This window comes from Pipistrellus hanaki (genome assembly GCF_964339955.1).
Source record: "Pipistrellus hanaki genome assembly, chromosome: 8".
Taxonomy (NCBI): domain Eukaryota; kingdom Metazoa; phylum Chordata; class Mammalia; order Chiroptera; family Vespertilionidae; genus Pipistrellus; species Pipistrellus hanaki.
Window position 1 is genome coordinate 19224943 of NC_140510.1, and position 24236 is coordinate 19249178.

Consider the following 24236-nt stretch of genomic DNA (forward strand, 5'->3'; position numbering starts at 1 on the left):
CAGGAGTAATTGCCTCTCTCTTTCCTAATGGAAGACCTTTCCCACTAGTATAATGCAGTTTGTTAAATACTTAAAAGCACCAAAAGAAATATTTTCTCTAGGTTGTGGCCTACAAGTGGTTTGCTATGATCTGAAAGGCCCAGGACTCAGAGCTCAACTAAATGGCAGATGTCTGACAGATGAGTGCTCAGTAGCGGCCTATTTTTCCTGCTTGCACATTGTACATTCTTTCCAGTAAGACTGAAGTACCTACTTACAGGTTATCTTCTATGCCACTGATTATTGCTACTGAGAAAACAGCAATGTGGTACCATTATCTTTCTCCCTGCCTCCACTGCCACTGCCACTGCTCTAGCCTTCTGGAAACTCAATTATTTACATGTGCAGATATGGATATATATATATAATTTCAAAATAAGTGGATGGATGAATAGATTGTGTTCAATAACGTCTATTAGGGCAGAAGGTGTAGTTAATAAGGATCCAGATATATATGCAAAATCTAGTGTCTAGTCCATCATAGAGGGAGAGAAAATGTCCCTTACCAACGTTCATTCTTAATCTCGGGGCATAAGTTGGGTGTTTTTTTTTTTCTGATTAATGTCAACTCTTCTTTTGATCAGTAGTGAAGCCCAAATGTTCTCATGATCAGGAAAGCATTGATAGATGCCCGTAAATATTACTAAGATATTAAAGTTCTCGTGAATACAGCTTTAGCACAGAAGGTACTTGTTTGTTTCTGCTGGCCATGACCACCTAAGTACTAGTAAGTGAGGAGGAAAGATGTAGAGTTGGCCAGCACTCTTTTGTACAAATGTTCTCTTTCCTCTCATTAAGCTCTTTGCTCAGTGTTGTTAAGGAGTTTAATCTTGGTACTTCAGGGAAATTTTTCCTACAGGCCTTAGATTTCAGTTTCTGGCTTTTCCAGGAGTTGCAAGCTTATGCGGTAGTCTAATTTTTGTTGACACTGAGCAGAGTGCACGGGCTTCATTTGGAATTATAGCCATGTCCTTGGGAGGGCCATGCAGTCTTTGGAAGAAGCTGCCAGCTTTAACATTATAATTGAAAGAAGGTTCTAGTCATACTTCTTAGGGGTCAAGAAGGTTTGGGTGGTATTGGAAAATGTTTTCTCACTCAAGAACCAACGTAAGTGATGCTGGGTTCTTTTTTTCCATTTCTTACATTTCATTTTCAATAACCTTCATAGCAATGTGTCACTCTCAGGGCACAGGTACTAAAGTACTAAGTGTTCAGTTCTCTCCTAGAACTATATCTGTATTAATTTCTGTATTAAAATTTTATTATATGATGCTGGTATTATCATCCCCATAGTCTGGATGAGTTGGGTCTTAAAAGAGTTTACTAGTACATAATTTGCCCAAGGTAATAATAAAAAAATAATAAAAAAATCAAGAATCACCATTAGTTTCATTTGACACCGAGACCTGCAATTTGATCAGCACTCTGATAAAGAGGTTCTCTGGATTAGGGAGTCTATACACCTTTAATATTAATTACAGGACTATATTGTGGGTGGAAAGTAATATTTTAAAAATATCCTTTGCCATAGTTGCCCTGTGGAAGGGGCTCTGAATTGGGTTGTATATCTGGATACCAGTTATCCTTATTTTCTCTAAATATTTTCTTTGTGTTTATCTTTCTGTTTTCCAGTTCTGCAGTCTTCTTGCTTGCTGTTGCCTCAGTGTTTTCCTACCCTTTTTGAAGTTTCAGTGCCCAGTCCTCCATAAAATATTTATTAAATAATTGAATAGTTCCAAAGAAAAATTCTTCATTTAACTTGTTCTAATGTTTGTTTCTAGCTATTTTTAACTACATTTATTGGGGTAACATTGGTTCATAACATTATATAAGTTCCAGGTGTACAAGATTATAGTTCAACATCCGTGGACTCTATTGTGTGATCACCACCCAAAGTCGAGTTTCCTTCTGTTATCACATAGTTGAACCCTTACTTCACATTGCCCTTACCCTTTTTCCCCTCGGATAACCACCTTTCTGTATCTGACTTTTATCTTATTAGTTATTCTTTTCACACTGAAAAATAAATCAGAATCTTGAATTTGAAGAAATTTGAAAACCTTAATGCTTAGACCAAACTGAGGATTGCATGACCTGTAGTGTGTCAGTTGCTCGGGTTACTTGATCATCACTAGTAACAGAGCAGTGCTCTTCAGATGAATGTGGGTGTTGTTCAATGTTAAGCTACCATTTTTAATGGACTCTGTGGCACGTAAGGCCTCCAGTGCCTTCATTAGGCTAGTTTACTACATCAGTTTTTGCAGGAGTGATGGATCTGATTTGCTCTGTGCAGCTCTGTTACTTTAGTGGATGTGTTCAGGGTTTATCTTATATGTTGTCTAATGATTTATAGTGTAGTGCCAGAATCAGGTTTCCTCCTCACCTTTATCCTTTGGATTCTGAGAATTACCAAGGAAAAAATGAGGCATGGAGAGTAAAAGTATGTCTCTGTATACTTGGTAGAACAACAAGAGCCTGATTGATTTAAAACAAATTTAAAAAACATATATAAAGGATAATAATAATTTTAGCATTTATTGATCTCTTAGTCTGTATGAGATAATGTGTTAAGGGTGCTCCCAACTCTTTGTTATAGGTGTCCTTATCATATTTTGAAGATGAGGAAATGAAAGCATAAAAACTTAAATAACGTATCTTAGTCCATATAAATCCCAGATGTTTAGATTTTTAGTTGCATTCATGCCATTTGATAATGATGTCAGTTAATTCCAATATGATGTTATAGCTATTTTAAAATTTTTTATGCTTTCATTTATTAATGCAAAATACTTCCAATAGATATAAGTATAGCGTGTTCTACTTTAAATAGTTTGTAGAACTTGAAATGTTATTTATCATAGCATTCAAATTTTGGACATTTATTTTCTAGTATTTGTTTTGAATACCATAAATTTATCACTGGAAAAGTAGCAATGCTTTTTTAAAGTATTTAACGTTAACATTATTCATATTATTCAGTACATTTCCATTTCAGAGGAAAATTAACTTTGCCTGATAAAAATCTCCTAAATTGATTCTAAGTTGTTTAGCTAAACATACACTTCAGATAATGTTTGCTTGTACACTACTTAAGAAAGTATTTTGCTGTGTTCACCATTAATGGCTGTAATAGTCCCAATTTAAGAAATGCAGATGATGTTGTCTTGCTGTATGATGAATTCTGTTCCCAAGATGTGGATAAAAACAAAACTATTCAAAATGAATGAACAGCCTGGCCTGTCACCGGGAAGTAATGTGTATCCATCCCTTGTCATCTTAGCCAATTCCTTGGTCTTAAAGCATTAGATAGGTTTGGTTTTACAAGTTTTTTAAAAATGTTATTCAGGTGGACTTGTTCTTTGTTGTGCTCAGAATAAATAAAATAATTCAGAATATAAGAATGGGCAACTGAAAGGAACCCTGCATTGGAATCGTTTATATAAAAGAGCTTTAACCATGTTGATCCTAAGCTGTGTTTATTCATCCCTTGTAACTTGGCAAATTTTAAAGATCTGCCCCCCAAAAAAAAATCATACTCAATAGTTTCTTTGTGATTGGGAACTCAGCAAATAGTCTTTGACATACATGTCAATGGCACCACACCAAATATGGGTGGTCAGTGGACAGGTTGATCAAAATATCCCTGGGTTTCTCCCCCAGAGGAGCTTATGGAGCAGTTCTGAAGCCATGCCATGGGTTTTCTGTATGCTCAGAGACATCCATGGTTAGGAATCGTTTAGAAGAATAGTTTTCAACTGGGGGCACTGTTTGCCAATGTGCGGAGTAATGTTTGGTTTTCACAGCTGAGAGGGTATGTGTGCTACTGGTATCTAATAGGTAGAGACCTGAGATAAATGCATAAAAAACACTCTTGTACCAACAAGAAATTACTCAATCTAAAACATGAAGAATGCCAAGATTAAAAAGCACTGGTCTAGAGAATATACAGATATATCCTTAGAGAGTTCCCAGTTAACCAGGGTGAATAAAAGATACACAAACATATCATTCATTCATAAATAAATGTCAGTCAAAAAATCAAACCAAAGTATAAGCAAGAGTTCATAACTATTTTAGTTATTTTATGATATGACTAGAGGCAGTCTAGATAAGCTATGTGAAAACCCAACTGGTGGGCTCAGTGGTTGAGCATGGACCTATGAACCAGAAGCTCGTGGTTATATTTCCAGTTAGGGCATGGGCCTGGATTGCAGGCTCAATGCCCAGTATTAGGCATGCAAAAGGCAGCAATCATTGTTTCTCTATCTCTCTATCCCTCTTACTTCCTCTCTGAAATCAATTAAAAACTAAAAACTATGTGAGAGAGACTTTGTAGTGTTATCTGCAATTGATAAGATACTTGTGGTGGGAATTATGTGAATAGAGTATACCTGTACTTGAAAAAATTTAAAAATTTTGACTGTTTCTGAAATTTTAAAATGAGATAAAAGTTTACTTATTGACAGCAGAAATTCTTTTTTAAATACTGTGTGAAGTGAAAACAGGACCACTTCTATAAGTGACATTTAAACGAGAAAATTGACAAGAATGCCTAAGAAGAGTTCTGACGAGAGTCTGTGTGGTTTTGTCTGCATATTACTCTCACAGGTTTCTCTTACCTAGTTTTGTGGCATCCCTCGATATCAGATGCTTACAGGCAGGACATATATATCTAATAAATTACTGAGAGTTATTTAATAACCAATTAAATCATCAAATACCTTCATGGCAACAATAAATATTTAATTTTCAGAGAGAAATAAGGATAACTATGTTGAAGACCTTTTGCGTTCACAGTGACAACTAAACTTTTAAACGTTGGAGCATTCTACTATTTTTATCAAACAAGTACCAGCAGACTAATTTACTGAAAACAAAATAATCCACACATATATTCTTTTTCAGCTATCTCTTGCATCTCTGATGATAACCAGTCAGCAGAAATGACCGAATGCCTCAAGCAGGCAAATAGCATGCCTCCCCTTGTGCAAGAATGCACGGTCCCATGTCGAGATGACTGCACCTTCACTGCTTGGTCCAAGTTTACGTCCTGCTCCACAAATTGTGAAACAACCCGAAGCAGACGGCGGCAGCTCACAGGTAAGATGTGCTTTCCACATGTCAGCTGCAGCAAAGTGCTGCACTCCTGAACTTTCCAAGGACAATGTAAGCTCCAGAAAGACAGGAAATGGTGTCAGGTCGCCCCTCTCCCACCCCTCCTGCCTTTATTATCCTCTGTACCTCTGCTTAGCACATCCTAAGTACTCAGTATTTGTGAAACGAATGAACAATGGGGCCATTCTATAGCTATGACATTCTCTATACAGCTCTATAATCTTTGTATAGGGTGGGACAAAAACAGGGTTATAGGTGTGAGTACATAAAATGGAGTTTATTCTTGTTTTATTATTTATTAATTAGAGGTCCGATGCACAAAATTTTGTGCAAGAAGGGGCCTTCCTTCCCCTGGCTGCCGGCACCGCCTTCCCTCAGGCCAGAGCTGCCTTTCTACCTTTGCTCCGGCCTAGAGCCACCATTCTGCCTTCCCACCCTGCTCAGAGCTCCAGTGCGACTGGAACAGTGCAGAACACCTGCGTCATCACCAGGGCAATGACGCAAGTGTCCCACCTCCAGCTGCTTGGCACCTGTGTATGCAAATTAACCTGCCATCTTTGTTGGGTTAAATTGTATATTCCTGATTGGCAGGTGGGCATCATGAAGGTATGGTCAATTTGCATCTTTCTCTTTTATTAGTGTAGATTATGGCATAACTTTCTATATGAACAACTGTAAGCCTACTTTTGCCCCACCTTGTAAGTCATAAATGGCAATATATATATTTACCAATTTTCCGGGAGTAGTTAATGGCTAAGTTTCTGGTGCCAGGATCCCAGCAAGGTTGGAAACAGTAAGTAATTTATAAAGAATATCAAAGGTAGCCGAAACCGGTTTGGCTCAGTGGTAGAGCGTCAGTCTGCGGACTGAAAGGTCCCAGGTTCGATTCCGGCAAGGGCATGTACCTTGGTTGCCAGTACATCCCCGGTACGGGGTGTGCAAGAGGCAACTGGTCGCTGTTTCTCTCTCATCGACGTTTCTAGCTCTCTATCTCTCTCCCTTCCTCTCTGTAAAAAATCAATAAAATATATTTTAAAAAAAAAAGAATATCAAAGGTATATCTAACCTATATCATACTCTTTTGCCATTACCTCATGAGCAATTTAGCATTTAAAAACTTTAATAGTATGAGGTAAAAATCAAGTTACATGGCATAGTTTCTGCTTTTGTGGTATGTTATTAATTACTGATTCTGTTTGCATCCATGAAATTTAATGGAAATTAAAGCAATTACTAATTTAATCAAGGTTCTGCAGCATTTTTTGCTTGCAATGTACAAATACCTGGAGCAGTAGTGCATTTTACTACTTGTCTAGGTATACATGCCAGAACTTCTCTGAACTATATGTGTATTTCCATATGTAGAAAATTTAATTCAGGTAATGGAAGCCAAAGGAAAAATGCCAAAATAATCATTGGCATAATAAAATTGGTGTTGTCCTCAGCACCAAGTGCGGATTCTCTTGTTTTCAAGATCGCTTTATTGGAATGCATTGCTTATAAGATTGTTTTAAATGTAACTCACTCTAATAGATTTACTTAATGGGTGAGAGCCTTTAAGAGTGTTTCTGCATTCAAGTCAGGATTTCATTCAGAAGTATAGGTGAAACTTATGATCACATATAGAAACATCAAATATGCTGTATGTTATGCATTCTCTTCTATAAAAATCTTTGCATATGTGATTTTAAGCAGTATTGCTTATGTTTCTAAGATAAACCAAAGATAAAACAATATAATGAGGTACATACATATGATAGAAATAGTTTCAAATTCACAGGGCAGTGAAACTTGGTTTGCATGTTCCTACATCATGATGTATAAGACGTTATTCTGGTTCACCGTTCACCTATATCTTTGAGGTTAATGACAATCTCCTATAAAGGGGGAGAATGTTTTCTTTAGTAACCAGTTTTTCTTTGTCTTGAAGTTTGCTAATGATAGTTTATATTTGTAAACCAAGAAATAAAATATTGAAAATCCTAGGATTTTTTTTTTTTCATTTTACAACCCGCATAGGGTTTTTTGTTTGTTTGTTTGGGGGGTGTGCATTTTCAAAACTTTAATGAATTTAATTTATTTAAAATCTATTTTTATGTAAATATTGAACATTTTTTTGCAAACTCATAAAAATTACTTGCACTAAAAAGTATTTAGAATTTCTTTTCTAAGTTATTAACTGCCAATTTTTTAGCTAGCTGAATGATCTTTCGTGTGTCTTAACATCTAAGTTACACCAAAATAACTTCTCAACTTACTTAAATAGGAATTTTGCAAAACCAATCAAATAAATTATTTAGTATTTTTGTTGAAAAAAAAAAGTAGTGAATTGAAATGTTCACCTTCTGAAGACTTATTTTGATTGTGATATACTGCTTGTGTTTTGCTTTCCTCCTTGTAATTTGGTAGTAAACTTAATAAGCAATCAAGATCTTGAATGCCAATAAGAGGCATGAACATAGACCATAGAACAATGTGCTTCTTTAACAGCCTCACATGAAAAGGCACACACATACAAATATAGCCTCTCCATTGAATAGGGGACCATAGAGGATGCTTTTTTTTTTTTACATTTTAAACAGAAGACTTTCATATCTGGGTGTTTGTGCATTGTATCTAAAGAAAATCAACACAGTTTTTAGATTGACTAGTAATCAGAGCAGTTGTTTTCATAATGCTGGAAATAATCCATCACAAAGAAGATATATCCAGGTTTTAATATATAATATATAGTAACTAGATAACCAATACAAATATTTAATACTTTAGTTCTGTATTTTTTTTTGAACTAAAGTATTAAATATGTTTGTATGACATTTATGGGCTTAGATCCTATGGTCTTTGGTAACCATGGTGAGGAGGTCAGATTTCATTCCATGAACTGTGATAACTCACTGGAGAGTTTAAGGTAGATGGATGATGTAATCAGATTTCAATCTTTGTAAGCTGGTCCTGACTGCAATGTGGGCAATAGATAGAAGGGAATGAGGCAGAGTGGCAATACAATTTCGGAAGAAGCTGTTGTATTGATTTAAGCTGGTGACTTGGAGGTGAGCTAAGTATGGGTGGCATTGGGCATAATGGAAACAATGAGATAATTCAAGAGAGATATAGTTATTTAGAATGATAGGTCATTGCCATTAAATAGATATAGGTACACAATAGAATGATTTAAACATAACAAATTTTTGACTTGATCATGTTGATATAATTGGAAAAGTGAAGAAGGAGAAAGAGATACTAAGAGGATGAGTGTGGTTTTTGCCAGGTTAAATCTGATTGGTCTTTTAGGTGTAGATTTCTACTCTGTGGCTCAGACACTTGAACAAGAAATATGTGTTGAAGATAATGAGGAATTTATGAGTTCTAGATGGTTATTTAAACATTATACTGTATGTTGTTGAAAATTTAGGATCAAAAAAGAAGAAAATCTGGGACAATGCCCCAGGAAGTCCATCAGTTAAGGGAGATATAAAGGAAGAAAAATAAAAATAAAAAATAAAAAACAAGTAAGGTGTTACCAGAGAAATAGTAGAAAGCTAAGATAAGAGTGAGGGACAAAAAGGCAAGGCATGATAGAACTTGAAAAAGATCTTTTAAGAATGATGGTAAAGTTTCACTCCGAACTGTCATTAAACAACCAAGTTTTCTGAAATATAAGGGACAAAAAGATATTCCAGGGCTTTGTTTTATTACTGTGGCAAGAGTAAGTGGTTTCAACCAATAGGTAGATTCCGAATTCATGGTTAAATGTGTTGAGAAGACAGTGGAATTATAAGAGATGGAAATAATCAACTTGGGAAAGTTAAATTAAATGCTGATGGAAGGAGCTATTCACCACCTGTTGGTACAACTCTCAACCACTACAATTTTAAGCTATGATAGAAACTGTGTTTTTCAAACGTGTTCTTAGTTAAGTACCTCTAACGGGAAAAGTGAATGAATACATCCTCACAGAGGTACAGTGGTGTGTATGAAGCTTTTGCAAGGTCACTTCAGTTCCTGTAAAAATCCTTAAAACCCTTGTTCATTGTGGCAATAAGCATCAGAGAAGGCCCTGGCAGGATTGTTCAGTTGGTTGGAGCATTGCCCCAATATGACAAGTTTATAGGTTCAATCCCTGGTAAGGGTACTTATGGGAAGCAGCTGATGAATAAGTAGAACAACAAATCAATGTTGCTTGCCTCTCTCTCTCCAAATCAATTAATAATCCCATATAATAAAAGACTAATATGCAGATCAACCAAACAGAAAGACTAGTGGAATGACCAGTTGCTATGATGTGCACTGACCACCAGAGGTCAGACACTCAAAGCATGAGCTGACTGCAGGTCCAAAGCCAGCTAAAGCTAACACCACCACACACACACACACACACACACACACACACACACACACCCCGCACTGCCCCATTCGCCCTGCTGGTTACCCCATAAATAGGCCCTGATCGCCAGCCAGGCCTAGGGACCCTACCCTGACACAGATTTCATGCACTAGGTCTCTAATTTAAAAATAATTAAAAAAATCAGGAAAGGCCAGAAAGCCACTCATTAGGTGACAACTTTAAATTGTTCTGTATAATGTAAACTGTTTGATAAGGAGAAAGTAGTCTCTATATTAGCTTGTATCGAGTATTTTGAAATAGGGACAAGAAGAGATAAACCAAAGAACTTACATACCTATATGCATAGCCCATAGACACAGGAAATAGAATAGTGAAAAGCTGCGGGGGGGGGGGGAGAGTAGGTAGGGGGTGAGAGGAATGGGTGAAGGGGAACAAAATGGGAGATATCTGTAACACTATCAACAATAAAATATATTAAAAATAAAATAATCATAAGGACTGGGAAAAGATGCCCACTTTTAATAAACAACCATGGCTAGCTAATGACTCCCTAATGAGGAAACAAAAAGTGGAATTACTAGACCTAGGGAAATTTTTAGGAATCTAGAGTAAGTGTATTGATGGAAAACTTGAATCAAGTTACAGGCTGACTTGGAATCCATTAAACATGGTTATCTGGTACTCAGCGCTGTGAAAAATGACTCCACGTTGTCATTATTCAAAGTTGAATAAATGTTCATTAAATTCATTTGGTAAGGTAAAGTCATATTCAGAATCCTTAAGTAAGAAAATTCAAAGTAGAAGCCACAGCTTTTTTTTTCAGATTAATTATTCAATATGATTTTAGCATGTATTTCAATCTATTGATTCTGCAGGTGTTTGTAAACAGCCTGGTAATGGGAAACGAAATATATTCCACTTTGTCTATCACATCTAAGTGACACCCAGACTCACTCCATAGTATGGGAGGATATTATTTTGTTTCTTAAATAATCTGTTTTTAAAAAATTGCTTGGAAAAAAAAAAAAGGAAAGGGAGTCAATATTTATACCTCTTGTTTGTTTCCTTGGCAACCAAAACTTTCAAGGAAAATGGTGACAAGGTAATCAATCTGTTTTTATCAACATATTGTAGGGAAAATAATAAGTACATTGACATGAATTTTCTAGCTGTTGAGCCACTGTAGCAAATGTTTTCTCGTTTTATCTTGTGCCACTCTCCAACATCAAACAATTTTTATTTTTTATTTTTTGGTCAAGTTAACTTGAATTTCACAATTACTCTGGGACTTGCTTCCATTGTCTTAGAATTTAATTCCATGCACAAAAGAGTGGCAATAAGGAATACTTTATGCCTAAACCAGTTTGGCTCAGTGGATAGAGTGTCGGCCTTCAGACTGAAAGGTCCCAGGTTCGATTCTGATCAAGGGCATGTACCTTGGTTGCGGGCACATACCCGGTGTGGGGTGTGCAGGAGGCAGCTGATCAATGTCTCTCTCTCTCTCATTGATGTTTCTAGCTCTCTATCTCTCTACCTTGCTCTCTGTAAAAACTCAATAATATAGAAAGACTTTATATTACTTAAGACAATATTGTTAAGAGCTTTTAAATATAATACTGTGAGTAAATTTTAACAAAACAGCAGATATGAAATTAATACATCAGTGTTTCTTATTGGCACAGGAAAAAGCAGGAAGAAGGAGAAGTGCCAGGATGCGGACATGTACCCTCTAGTGGAATCAGAACTGTGTCCTTGTGATGTATTTATATCCCAACCATCTGGAAATTGGTCAGATTGCATTCTTCCTGAAAGCAGAAGGGAGCCTCAGCGAGGACTGCAGGTACAAGGAGACAGCAAAGAATGCGGACAGGGCATGCGCTATCGAGCAATAGCCTGCTCTGATAAGAACGGAAGGCCTGTTGACCCCTCCCACTGCAGTAGCTCTGGTAAGGACATGGATGGGGAGTAAGAAATGAGATCATTGACATACAGCCCAGGAGGTTTGTCCAAGGTCTAGAATTAGTAGCTCTGTTCTTTAATAATGGCTTCAGTTCTCCTTTGTCAATAACACAGTGCATCTCATAAAATATGGACATGTGAATGCACATATCTCATGATTATCTTGAATGTGTTTTGGATCCATTACTGGCCTCACTCTATACTTCACCTTTGGCCACTTATGTGCTGGTGGTGAGCATCATTGCTCTAGTTAACCAAGAAAGCAAAAGCCCAATACAAATAAATATATCTGTGGTGTTTATTGGTGCTTTGATCCTAAATTTCTAAGGGATTTTACAAAATATCATTTAAAATTTAATTTAATTGATTAGTAGAGTAGAACTGAAGAACAAAAAGAAATTAGGTAATCTGGAAGAGTTTTGTGACATGGTAATCAGGTAGAAGATGTTTTTTTGTTTGTTGTTGTTGTTTTTGTTTTTTTGTGGTGTTTTTTTTTTTTGTGTGTGTGTGTATGTGTGTGTGTGTGTGTGTGTGTGTGTGTGTGTTTCTTTTTTTATTTGAACCTGAGAAGTTGAAAAATATGGGTGAATGGAGAAAAGAATGAATATTAAATACAGTTGGGATAAGAAGTGATAGATGAGGCTGAGGCATGATTATGATGGAGTTTATGAATTTCCTGCTCTATTTGTGTGTGGGAGGGTAACTACTGTTTTTAAGAGACTAAACAAGTTAGGAATTTTATAGAGGATCTGAAAAGAAAGAATTTGTGTTTGAATAGTAGGGGGGGGGGTGTGAAGGAAAAATGATTGATTCTTGGTCTTTGTTATCAAGGTCTTATGTTTTGAATAAGCTTTTTAAATAATACCAGGAATAGCAAATTGAATTTAATTATTTCATACAAGTCATGTAAATGATTGTTTGCCTTTTTTGTAAATGTATTAGCTTGTCTTTAAGATATACCTGTATCAATATATGAATGCAATTTAAAGTTTAATGATTTTTTTAATTGTTGCTGCCATTTTTCTGTATCTCAGGTTAGTTTATAGAATTGTTTTTAGTGATTTGACTTCCAGAAACATCAAATACATCACTAGGAAATAGTAGACCCATTTTATAAAAGAAGTTCTAGTCTTTTACCTAGCTTGGTTATAGCATAATATTGTTGGCTATATTGCTTAAAAGGCCTGGTGCACAAATTTGTTCCCATTGGGGCCATCAGGGCCAGTTGGCAGACCAGCCCTGCCCATGATCAGGAGTGGGGCCGGCTAGGGGGAGGGGTCTCAGGCAGTTGGCTGGCCAGCAGGCCACACCCCTTGGTGGAACTCCAGGTTGGGGGACCTTTTGCATATTAGCCTTATATATGATTATATTTTTAATATAATAGATAGATAGATAGATAGATAGATAGGTGTCTTTTAATTGTAGGGACATTTTAGCTATATTAATTAACTCATGAACAGGGATTGCTTTACATTTATTTATGTCATCTTAAATTTCGTTCAGCAACTCTTGTAGTTTTTTTTTTTCACTTTTTGGTTAAGTTTATTTCTAGATATTGTTTCTGATGATATGTGAATGGGATCATTTTTTAATTTATTTTTTTAGATGTTCCATTACTGTATAAAATGCAACTGATTTCTCTAGGTAGATTTGATGATGTGCAACTTTATTTTTTTACTAGTTACAACAGTATTTTCTTTCAATCTTTGGGATTTTCTGTATATAAAATCATATCATCTGAAATAATGATAATTTTACTTCCTCCTTTTCTATTAAGGTATATTTTATTTGTCTTGCCTAATTGCTCTAGCCAAGACTTCCAATATTATATTAAATAATAGTGGTGAGAATGAGCAACCTTATTTTATTAATTATCATAGGGAAAAGCTTTTAGTTATTTACAGTTGAGTATAATGTTAGCTGTGGATTTGTCATAGATGGCCTTTATTGGGTTGAGTTATGTTCCTTGTACACCAAATCTGTTAGAAAATGTTTGTTTTTTTAATATAAAAGAGTGTTATCTTTTTGTCTAGTACTTTTTCTGAATTTTATGATGATCATTTAATTTTTATGTTTAATTCTATTAATGGAATTTATTATTTTTTATTTGTATATGCTGATTATTAATCCCAGGGATTAATCCCACTTGGTCATGGTATATAATCCTTTTAAAGTGTCCAATTCAGTTTGCAAATATTTTATATCTATATTTATAAGTGATATTTTATTGATATTTTTTGCACCTATATTTATATGTGATATTGATCTATGTTATTCGCATATCTGGCTTTGGTATTTGGGTAATGCTGGCCTTGTAGAATGAATTTGAAAGTTTTTCCTTGTCTACAATTATTTTGGGAAGTTTGAGAAGGATTAACACTAATTCTTAAATTGTTTGATCGAATTTACCAGTGAAGCCATTTATTCCTAGTGTTTTCCACGTTGGAATGTTTTGTTTTATTTTTTTACTGATTCAATTCAGATATTCTAATTCTTCCAGATTCGATCTTGATATGATGTATGTTTCTATAAATTCATTTCTTTACACTAATTTGTTGGCATATAGTTGTTATGATCCTAAGTATTCCAGTAGTATCAGTTGCATGTCTTCTCTTTCATTTCTCATTTGAGTCTTCTCCCCTTTTTTTCCTTAGTTAGCCTGGGTCAGTGGTCAGCAAACTGATGAGTCAACAGAGTGGGGGGGTCGAGTTTTCCAACCACTGGTCTAGGTAAATGTCAAATTTATTTTTGAAATACCAGCTCTTAGTTTCTTTTATCCTTTTGTTGTTGGTGTGTTTTTTTTTCTTTCAGTTTTTATTTCATTTCTATGCAAATTTTTATTTCCTTTATATTATCTCCATCCTTCTCCTAACTTTTAGCTTATTTTTTTTTCTTCCAGTTGTTTTAGGTATACTAGTAAAATTCAATTACTTTAAATCTTTCAAATATATTAATATATTCAGTTATCACAGTAAACTTTCCATAGGGTTTGATATATATTGTCTTTCCATTTTTATTTGTTTTAGATAACTTTTTCTTTTGATTTCTCACTTGTTCAGAAGTGTGTTGTTTGGTTTTCACATATTTATAGATTTTCTAGCTTTTTTCTTGAATTCTGGTTTCACACCATTGTAGTCAGAAAACAGTTGATATGATTTCAATCTTCTTAAATTTGCTAAGATTTGTTTTATGTCCTATCATGATCTATCCAAGAGAATGCTTTATGTGCAGTTGAGAAGACTGTATTTATTGGGTAGAATGTTCTATTTATGTCAAGTCTATTTTGTTTCAATTCTAACATTTCTTTGTTGATTTTCAGTTTGAATGATCTATCCATTGCTGAGAGTGGGATATTGAAATCCCTTATAATTATTCTGACATTATTTCTCCCTCCAATCTATTAGTATTTGCTTCATATATTTAGGTGTTCTGCTGTTGGCTACATATATGTTTATGTTTGTTATATTTCCTTGATATACTAATCCCTTTATCATTAAAGCATGACCTTCTTTGTTTTTATCTTTGTGTTTGATACACTTTTCATTTGAAGTCTTTTTTTTTTTTTAAACAAATATGTATGGCTATGGCTATATCCACATTCTTTTGGTTTCTACTTACCAGGAATATCTTCTTTCTTCCCTTCACTTGGAGCCTGTGGGTTTCTTTTGAGATGAAATAAGTTTTCTAGAGACTGGATATATATAGTTAGGTATTATTGTGTGCATTCCATTTTTCTGTTTTTCGATTGCTTGTTTTTATCCAGTCAGCTACTCTTTGCCTTTTAATTAGTGAATTCAATCTATTTGCATTTAGAGTGATAGATACATAAGGACTTTTTACTGTCATCTTATTGTCTTCTAGTTGATTTTTATCTTCATTGTTTTTTTTTTTTTAAATTCTGTTTCTACCTGCTTTTGTAAATTGGTGGTATGTCTCATGGCGGTATGTTGTCTTGCCTTTTTATGTTCTGTGAGTATATTCTAGATGTTTCATTGTGGTTATTACCTCCTCCTTGGAAAGGGCACTGCTCTCTACCTCCTCTGCCAGAAGGGTAACCACTGCCACCGCAAAAAGCCTAACCTCTTGCCTTGTCACCTTAGGGAGGGGGGCCCACCTGGGCAACTTCTCTCTTCTCTGTATCCAACCTCCTTCTTACCCAACTCCAATGCAACCTGGAACCTCCCTTTAGGCAGGTTGGGCTTTCTAAAATTCTCTTGCTCCTGGGTATCTGCCCAGCCCTGTGCTCTCCAGGTTCTTTCTCTCCTGATTGCAGCCAGTGGGGGTTTGGCCAGTTCACTGACTGCCTTGAATTTGCAGCCTCCACCAGGTCCCTTTACCTGTTTGCAGAGGCACAGAGGAACTGGAAACCCGCAGGTTTCTTACTGTAGTGCTCGAGGCCTTCTGTTTGGCAACAGAAGTCTAATTCGTCTTTATAAAAAAAGAAAGGAGAGGAATGTTTTATTTCACCATGATTCTGATGCACTTGCCTGTTGGTTTATTTATTCATTTATTTGGTAAAAACCTAAATATCGAGTACCTGCTTTGTATGAAACCTGGCTCCCTTTTGTAGGGACCCTGCCCTGTGTGTGCCAGAGGAGTAAGGCTCGTTTGCCATACCCCTGAGCAAAGGCGATGGCAGCCGTTTCCCTGAAGGCTCTGCGCAGGCGTACCTTTCTGTAACCCAGATTCTGATGTCGCTGTTTGGCAAGAAGCCTCTTTAGTCTGAGTTGGTATGAAGATGTGTTGCTGACCAGCCCATGTGCGGCTACTGTGGGGGACTACTTTGAAGGACTACTTTGTCTGGTGGCTCCTTGTTAGCAATGGCTTCTCTATCTTCAGCAAAGTCTCTCCCATCTGCTCGCTGCTACTCATGTCTTCATCCAATTCCCAGTGTCCTCAGAGGTCCAGCTCCTAGCAGAGGGCTGTGACCCAACACCCTATATAATTGGGTATACAGTTATGGATAAATCAGGGAATTGTGCCATTTATTTTCTATTGGGTAATAGAAATGTAATAAGAAGAAATTTCTAGCCTTGTCTAGCTCTTAAGCTGCTATGAATAGAAAAGTTCATTTTTTATTTCTATTTTCCTAAATTTATCTTTATTACTGAAAGTATTACATATGCCCCCCTTCTTTTCCCATTGACCCCCTGCACCTCACCCCGTATCCCCAGGCCTTCATCATACTATTGTCTGTGTACATGGGTTATGCATATTTATATATAGAAAAGCCTAAGTGACCCGCTAACTGGCCAGTAGCTATGACCTGCACTGATCACCAGGGGGCAGATGCTCAGCACAGGAGCTGCTGAGCTGTGGTCACTTGGCAGCAATGGTTCTCTGGTTATGCACCCAGAACCAGAGAGGAGGGAGCCCAATCCTGGAGTGTATCACCCAAGAACCACCCTCTCACAATTCGGGATCCCTCAGGAGGATGTCAGAGAGCGGGTTTCAGCCCAATCCCTGCAAGCCTGGCTGAGGGACCTCACCAGTACACGAATCCATGCACTGGGCCTCTAGCATGCATATAAGTTCTTTGGTTAATTTCTCCCCACCCTCCCATCTACCTCCACCTTCCCCCACTGAAATGACACAAATTTGAGATGTGAAGAGTGAGGAGAAGGCAGGCAATCATGTGAAAAGTATATCAAGGTAATTTTAGTTAGTAGGCAAGCATGTCAGAGAGAATGTAGGTCAGGAAAGCCATTCTGGTCAAAATAACAAAGGAAGTCTTGGGGTTTGAATGTAGGATGTGAGGCGAGAGTCTTGTGAAATGAGGTTGAAGAAATTGGCAGAATCTAATAGGACAAAGCAAAGAAGTCTGGATCTAATTTAAGTGCAATCATCAGAAGGGATATGTGTGTTTAAACAGCTTTTTAGGTAGAATAGCTGTGTATTATGAAATAAACTCTGCAGAATATGGGATTCTATTTTGCGGTTGACATACAGTTTGGGATTTGAAGAAATGAAATTGCATTGCTGCAACTGGACAAGAAAGGATTTTGAAAGAATGGAAAATGCAGAAAAACAATTTTCCAAGTGACCCAGTGATAGCTGTGCGAATAAATTTTAATTTATCAAATTATAAAAATCTGTTTTATATCTGATTCCAGAAAAATACTATTTCTTTTGATAGGCAATTAATTATCTTCATTAATATTTTTAAAAATAACAGCATGTGCAGCTTACTTCTGTTGTAGCAATTTTATTAGTTTGTTATATATCAGAGGCCTGATGCATGAAATGCCTGCAAGCATAGGCCTTCCTTCCCCCAGCTTCTGGCACCAGCTTCCCTGGGCTGGCAGACACCCACCTGGGAACCAGGCTTCTCTCACAGCCCCAACTTTATCTGGCACTATGTCCGGAAGGACATCTGGTCTAATTAGCATATTATGCTTTTATTATTATAGGTAAGGAGATATAGATAGAAGGCAAAGCTAAATAATGTAAGTAATCTCTGTGACAAACTAATTTCATTTATTTATAGTCACTCAAAAATATGTGAATTTAATCTTAACCTGTTAACCGGGGAATTCCCTTTTTAATTACGCAACATATAACGGGCGCGCACTCTTTCACTAGGACGTGTCAGTACGTCACACCTGGAGGATGTAATTTCATATTATTTTTTATTTATACTTAAAATAAATGAAAAAACTATGAAATATATATATTTTTTTGTTTATTTATATATAAAGCAGAAAGGAAAATACAAAATTACAAACAAATAGAAAAGAATACCAACAAAAAAATGGAAACATTGAATTAAATTATAAATTTTACAAACAATTATAAAGATTACAAAAAATATATATTTTTTATTTCGATACACAATAAAAAATATTAAAAAGTTAACAATTACAGAACAATAAACAAAAGCACACAAGTAAAATAGAAATATTGAGTTTAAAAAATTGAAATATAGATGTAAAAATTCAAAACTCAACTTCCGTGTGATATATTTTAAAACCATTGTTGATACATAGTGCTACCTTACAATCCGGACAACAGTATGTAGATTCTTTCCTAACACCTTTTTTGTAGCAAACTCGGCATTTTTGTAAAATTTTTTTTTACCCTATTACGGGCAGCCCTGTAGGCCATCCTAACTCCATCTCCCAAATCTACGCAGCCCATATTCTTGTTATAATCCAGGACAACATTCGGTTTTTCTTGCCTTCTTCCTCTCTTTTCAATCATTGTCTTTTTGTCATTATGAATAGAACTGAGCATTAATACGTCTTTTTTATCCTTCCATTTTAAAACCATAAGTTTGTCTTTGAATCTTACTATATGTTCATTTTTCTGTAATTTTTTTGTTTTTATTTCACTAGGGATTTCGACTCTGTTTATCCTCATTGTTCCAACAATGTCTGTATTGTTTTGACACAAGAGTTCAGCCAAATGAATTGACCTACAGAAATTAAGCAAATCCTATACCCTTTATTCAGTAAGTCATGTGTTAACTCCAAAACAATTCTTGTTGAACACGTCCACCACTCTCACTAGCGAAATTATACTGATTCCCTCCGTGTCTTAAATTCATGTCAAGACATGTATGGAAGACTAATACCTTTGTTGTTCGGAAATATATGTCCCGCCTGTTTCAGGGCCCAACATATATTTCAAGGACATATTCATATGTCCTACCCGTACACGATATTGTTTACATTTAACGTATTTATACGTCCTGTTCAGATAACAGGTTAATACATTTAGAAACTTTGTTTTCTGTACATGTGTTAAATTTTAAATTACTGAATGGTTTCTGTTAACCTAATGTGAGCTGTCCTCATCAGTCCTGTCCTCATCAGTCCATCACATAGAAGGGACTGAATAATTATATTCCACCCTCTTTTGTTGAAAAAAAAAAAAATAGCCATTTCAGCGGAAACCGGTTTGGCTCAGTGGTAGAGCGTCGGTCTGCGGACTGAAGGGTTCCAGGTTCGATTCCAGTAAAGGACATGTACGTTGGTTGCGGGCACATCCCAGGTAGGGGGTGTGCAGGAGGCAGCTGGTCGATGTTTCTCTCTCATCAACGTTTAATAGCTCTCTATCCCTCTCCCTTTCTCTGTGTAAAAAATCAATAAAATATATTTTTAAAAAATAGTCATTTCAAAAAAAAAATTTTCCCCCCCAAATGACCTGTTTTCTAAATCATCTACACCTTTCTGTTTCTTGAGACACTGCAAATGTGTTCACATCACCGTTTGAGGAGGAATTAATAGTGCCTACTCTGGGGCAAGGAAATTTAATTTTGACAAGGTGAAAAATGTTTGTTTTTCATGTTGAGATTTTGCTTTCTCTATTTTTGTTTTAATGTGCATGTTGCCAAAACAATTGTCATGATATTACTGCTTTAGAGATTTTTCTCTCTAGCCATGTCTTCCATCTCAGTGGCTCTCTGTAGTACACACTTCTCTTGCCTTTTCCTGATATTCAAGGCAGTGGTTGTCCATCATAATCCTCACTCAGTCCTTCCTCCTGCCATCCTCTCCTCCTGTTTCAGTGAGAGGAATCTGCCCAAATGGCACATCTGATTATTGCTCACCTAAGGTTTAAACTCTGAGTCAACTGTCCAGACCCCTGGCATGGACTTGTAGCCCTTCATGACTTGACCCTTTTTCAACCCCTGAAGGCCTCATCCTTCTTCCTTTCCATGCTGAACTCCAGCTGTCTTTGAATTTTGCATCGCAGTATATGCCACTCACTCTCATGGAGCTTTGCCTCCTGTACCTGTCCACTCTACTTCTGCTGTAACTTTAATTTTTTCTCCCTGTAACCTAATTCTGTTGTTGGTGCCTAGTAACCTTTCTGGACTTACATGAGAAATATCACCTCCTCTGGGAAATTACCGGCAGCCTTGCCAGCCAGCCCTTGCCCATCGCTTAGAGCCCATTAGGGGCTGAACATGTCTGGTTTACGTCCCTTATCAAGATACAGTCCTATTGCTTCTCATATTTACCTGCTGACTTTATTGCTGGCCTGTCCAGCCACAGAGGGGTGTGTGCCCCTAATGGAGGGGCTGGGCCTGCCTCATCATTCTATCCTTACAAACACCTAGAAAAGTGTCAGTTCATCATAGATACTCAATACTTAATAATAAAATACAGAGTATAAACCCATGCTTCTGAATAAAGAATTGTAATATACAAATGCATATGACTGCTGCAACAACACCACATACTTATTGGGTTAAAACACGTTTTTCTATCACTGTTTGAGGTCAGAAATCAAAGTCAGGCCGAAACTGGTTTGGCTCAGTGGTAGAGCATCAGTCTGTGGACTGAAAGGTCCCAGGTTTGATTCCAGTCAAGGGCATGTACCTTGGTTCTGGGCACGTCCCCAGTAGGGGGTGTGCAAGAGGCAGCTAGTCGATGTTTCTCTCTCATTGACGTTTCTAACTCTCTATCTCTCTATCTCTCTCCCTTCTTCCTCTCTGTAAAATATAAATAAATAAAATAAAAAAAATATATATATATAAAAAAAGAGAAATCAGTCAGTTTCACTGGATCAAAATCAAGGTATAGCCAGGGCCATGCTACCTTTAAAATCTTTAGGGGGAGGGGGTGTCTTGTTTCCCCCCTCGCCCCCCCCGGGTTTTTCCAGGCTCTGTCCCTGGCTCCTGGCCTCTGCCTGTGGTATAGCATCTTGCTTCAGTGTTTCATGTCTTTCTCCATTTGTATCAGTTCTACCAAATCTTCCTCTGCCTTCTGCTTATAAAGACACTTAGTTACCCAGCCTGTGCTGATACTTCAGGATGGTCTTCCCATCTCAATATTCTTAAATTCATCGCAACTGCAAAGCCTCTTTTGAAATATATGGTAACATTCACAGGTTACAGAGATTAGAACCTGGATATCTTTGGGTGCTATGGTTCAGCCTATCACAATACGTTAATTTTGTTAACTTCCCCCCACCCCTAAACTTCAATGATGTGCAAATAAAAAAGAATGACAAACTCTTAAGTGTTAGAAGCATTCACATAGTGTTATTTTACTTCTTTTTATGTGTGGTGTCTACATAGAGGGTATTTATGTGAATGATTGATACAATAATTGGGAAAACTATGAGGCTAAAATGTAATGAAGGAAGCAAAAACTGTTTTTAGCTATTTCCTTGAACAATGATATGTGAAACCATTTTTGTTTGTTTTTGCAGGGTATGTGGTATCGCCTTGTCTCAGGTCATAGCTTTATCTTGTTTAATTCTTATATTCTATTTTCTAATTTTGACCTATTGAATGGTCCCTAGAGACAAAGGCTTTCTGATAAGATCTCATTTGAAGAAAGTCTCCTGCTATTGACAGAGTTTAAGGCACTCAGACCGAGAACTCACCTAATGAAGGAATACATTGGGAATATCGGTTCATCTGTTGGTATTTATATATTCTTTTAACAAACATCTGTGTAGTCCGCCTCATTCCTATGTAACAATATAGAAAGGTAAATAAATACTACTCATTGGAAATATTCAGTCTAATATGGTGCTATTTTAGGTACTTCCACATTTGTGATTATCTCCCCTCTCTGAGTCAGACCATACTTTAGTGTGTTTTTTTTTTTTTTTTAAATTACAATGAGACAAAAAATTCAGGACCTTAAACAGTCAAACAGTTTCATCTATCTTTCTTATCCAGAATAATGACCAGATATAGTGTCAGGGTTTCTCTGTTAGTGATTGGAGGTGGACAACGGCAAGGCATTTCTATGGCCTTATAAACTTGTATCTATGGATTAGATTGAAGTACCTTCCTGAAAAAGGCAGTGTGTATTGTAAACCTCCTCAAGCAGAAACATTAAAGACCCATGATTAAATTCATGAACAGCTTTTCTTTTAACCTAATTGAAATAAAAAACATCATGTCTTATCTTAAATTAGAAAGTAAGCAGAACTTCTAAACAAATGATTTTTAATTAAGGAATTGATTGTCTTTTTCTTTTCTTTTTTTAAATACAAGCAAGTAGATATTTTATAATGAAATGCAAAATGACTCTTTGTTGGCATTGTTTTAAAAGCATAGTTCAGTTCCCTAAGATCAGGAATAAAATAAGGATGTCTACTGTTTATGTCCATTTAGCATTCTAATACAAGTTTTACACAAGGCAACTAGAAAAGAAATAAAAAGTATCTAGATTAAAAAGGAAGAAGTAAAACTATACCTATAAGCAGATAGCATGATCGTGTAAATAGGAAATTTTAAAGAATTTCTGTATAAAACTACTAGAACTAATAAAGAAATTTATCAGTTTTGTAAGATACAGTATCAGTATACCATCAATTATATTTTAAAGCTGGAAAAAAAATAAAATATCAATATAACGTGAACAATCTGAAAATAAAATTAAAGCAATTTCATTGATAACAAAAAAAGAACAAAATACTTAAGAAGCAAAACAATATATGCTCTAAAAAAAATAAAACACTTGAAAAAATTAACGAAGATCCAAGTGAATGGAAAGATGTAATATGTTTATGGACCGGAAGACTTAATAATGTTAAATGTCAATACTCTTCAAATCTATAGATTCAACCCAATCCCTATTAAAAAATCTCATCTGACTTTTTTAATAGAAACTGACAGTAATCCTAAAATTCACATGGACATGCAAGGCACCAAGGATAATTAAATAATCTTGAAAGTAATGAAAAAACTTGGAGGGATCACACTTTCCAATTTTAAAACTTACTACACAAAGCTACAGTTATGAAGACAGTGGAGCACTGACATATGGATAGATGTATAGATAAATGAAACATACTTAGAAATCCAGTTATGCTAACTTGATTTTAAAGAAGTGTGCCAAGACTCTTTAATTCGGAAATAACAGTTTCTTCAACAAGTTGGATTGGAACAACTGAATATCCACATACAAATGAACCTTGACCCCTTGCTTACACTATGTATAAAATTTAACACAAAATGGATGATAAACCTAAATGTAATAGCTAAAACTACAAAACTCTTAAAAGAAAAAAGCTATAAATGTGTGTGACATTGGCTAGGTAAAGTCATTGTATATACATGCTAGAAGCCTGATGTACAAAGATTCATGCAAGAATAAGTTAACATTTCTATGCATGTTTACACATATATGTATGTTTTTTCTTGCATATGTGTGTATACATACACACATTCACAGACACATCTAAAATATTGACACGAGATTTTGATTTACTTGGAGGAATTTTTTTGAGAATCTCATGTTAGGAATAGTCTTTTTTATATATATATATATATATATATATATATATTTTATTGATTTTGTACAGAGAGGAAGGGAGAGAGATAGAAAGCTAGAAACATCGATGAGAGAGAGTCACCGATCAGCTGCCTCTTGCACACCCCCTACTGGGGATATGCCCGCAACCAAGGTACATGCCCTTGACCGGAATCGAACCCGGGTCCCTTCAGTCCCCAAGCCAATGCTCTATCCATTGAGCCAAACCAGTCTCGGCAGGAATAGTCTTGTAAATATGTAAACTTAATGAAATGTGGAACATACCAGTAGATAAATACGAAGTATTCTGGGAGCACAGTGATGAACTAATTCAGGGATAGTATTAGCACAAATGTCTCAGAAGAGAGAGGATTTTGATCTGACTCTTGAAGAAGGAAAAGGTGCATGGTCTCTTGGTAAATATAACTAGTACTGCGGGACTGAGGTAGAGGTAGGTGATAGAAGACAAGGTTAGAAATTTCAGTTGGAGCGTACTCATGTAGGAACTCATATGCTAAATAGAATTGAGTATTCAAGGAATATTTTTTAAGCTCAAG

General features: G+C 36.0%; 1 protein-coding gene across 2 annotated transcripts in view; it reads left to right on the forward strand.

Annotated features, from left to right (window-relative positions):
* Window positions 1-24236, forward strand: part of THSD7B (thrombospondin type 1 domain containing 7B) — a 959962-nt gene that overhangs the window by 713933 nt on the left and 221793 nt on the right. For both annotated transcript variants that reach the window (XM_084891907.1, XM_084891906.1), the window contains 2 exons: window positions 4945-5139; window positions 11182-11445. In XM_084891907.1, coding sequence (XP_084748033.1) covers window positions 4945-5139; window positions 11182-11445 — 459 coding nt within the window. The remainder of the gene's footprint in view (window positions 1-4944; window positions 5140-11181; window positions 11446-24236) is intronic.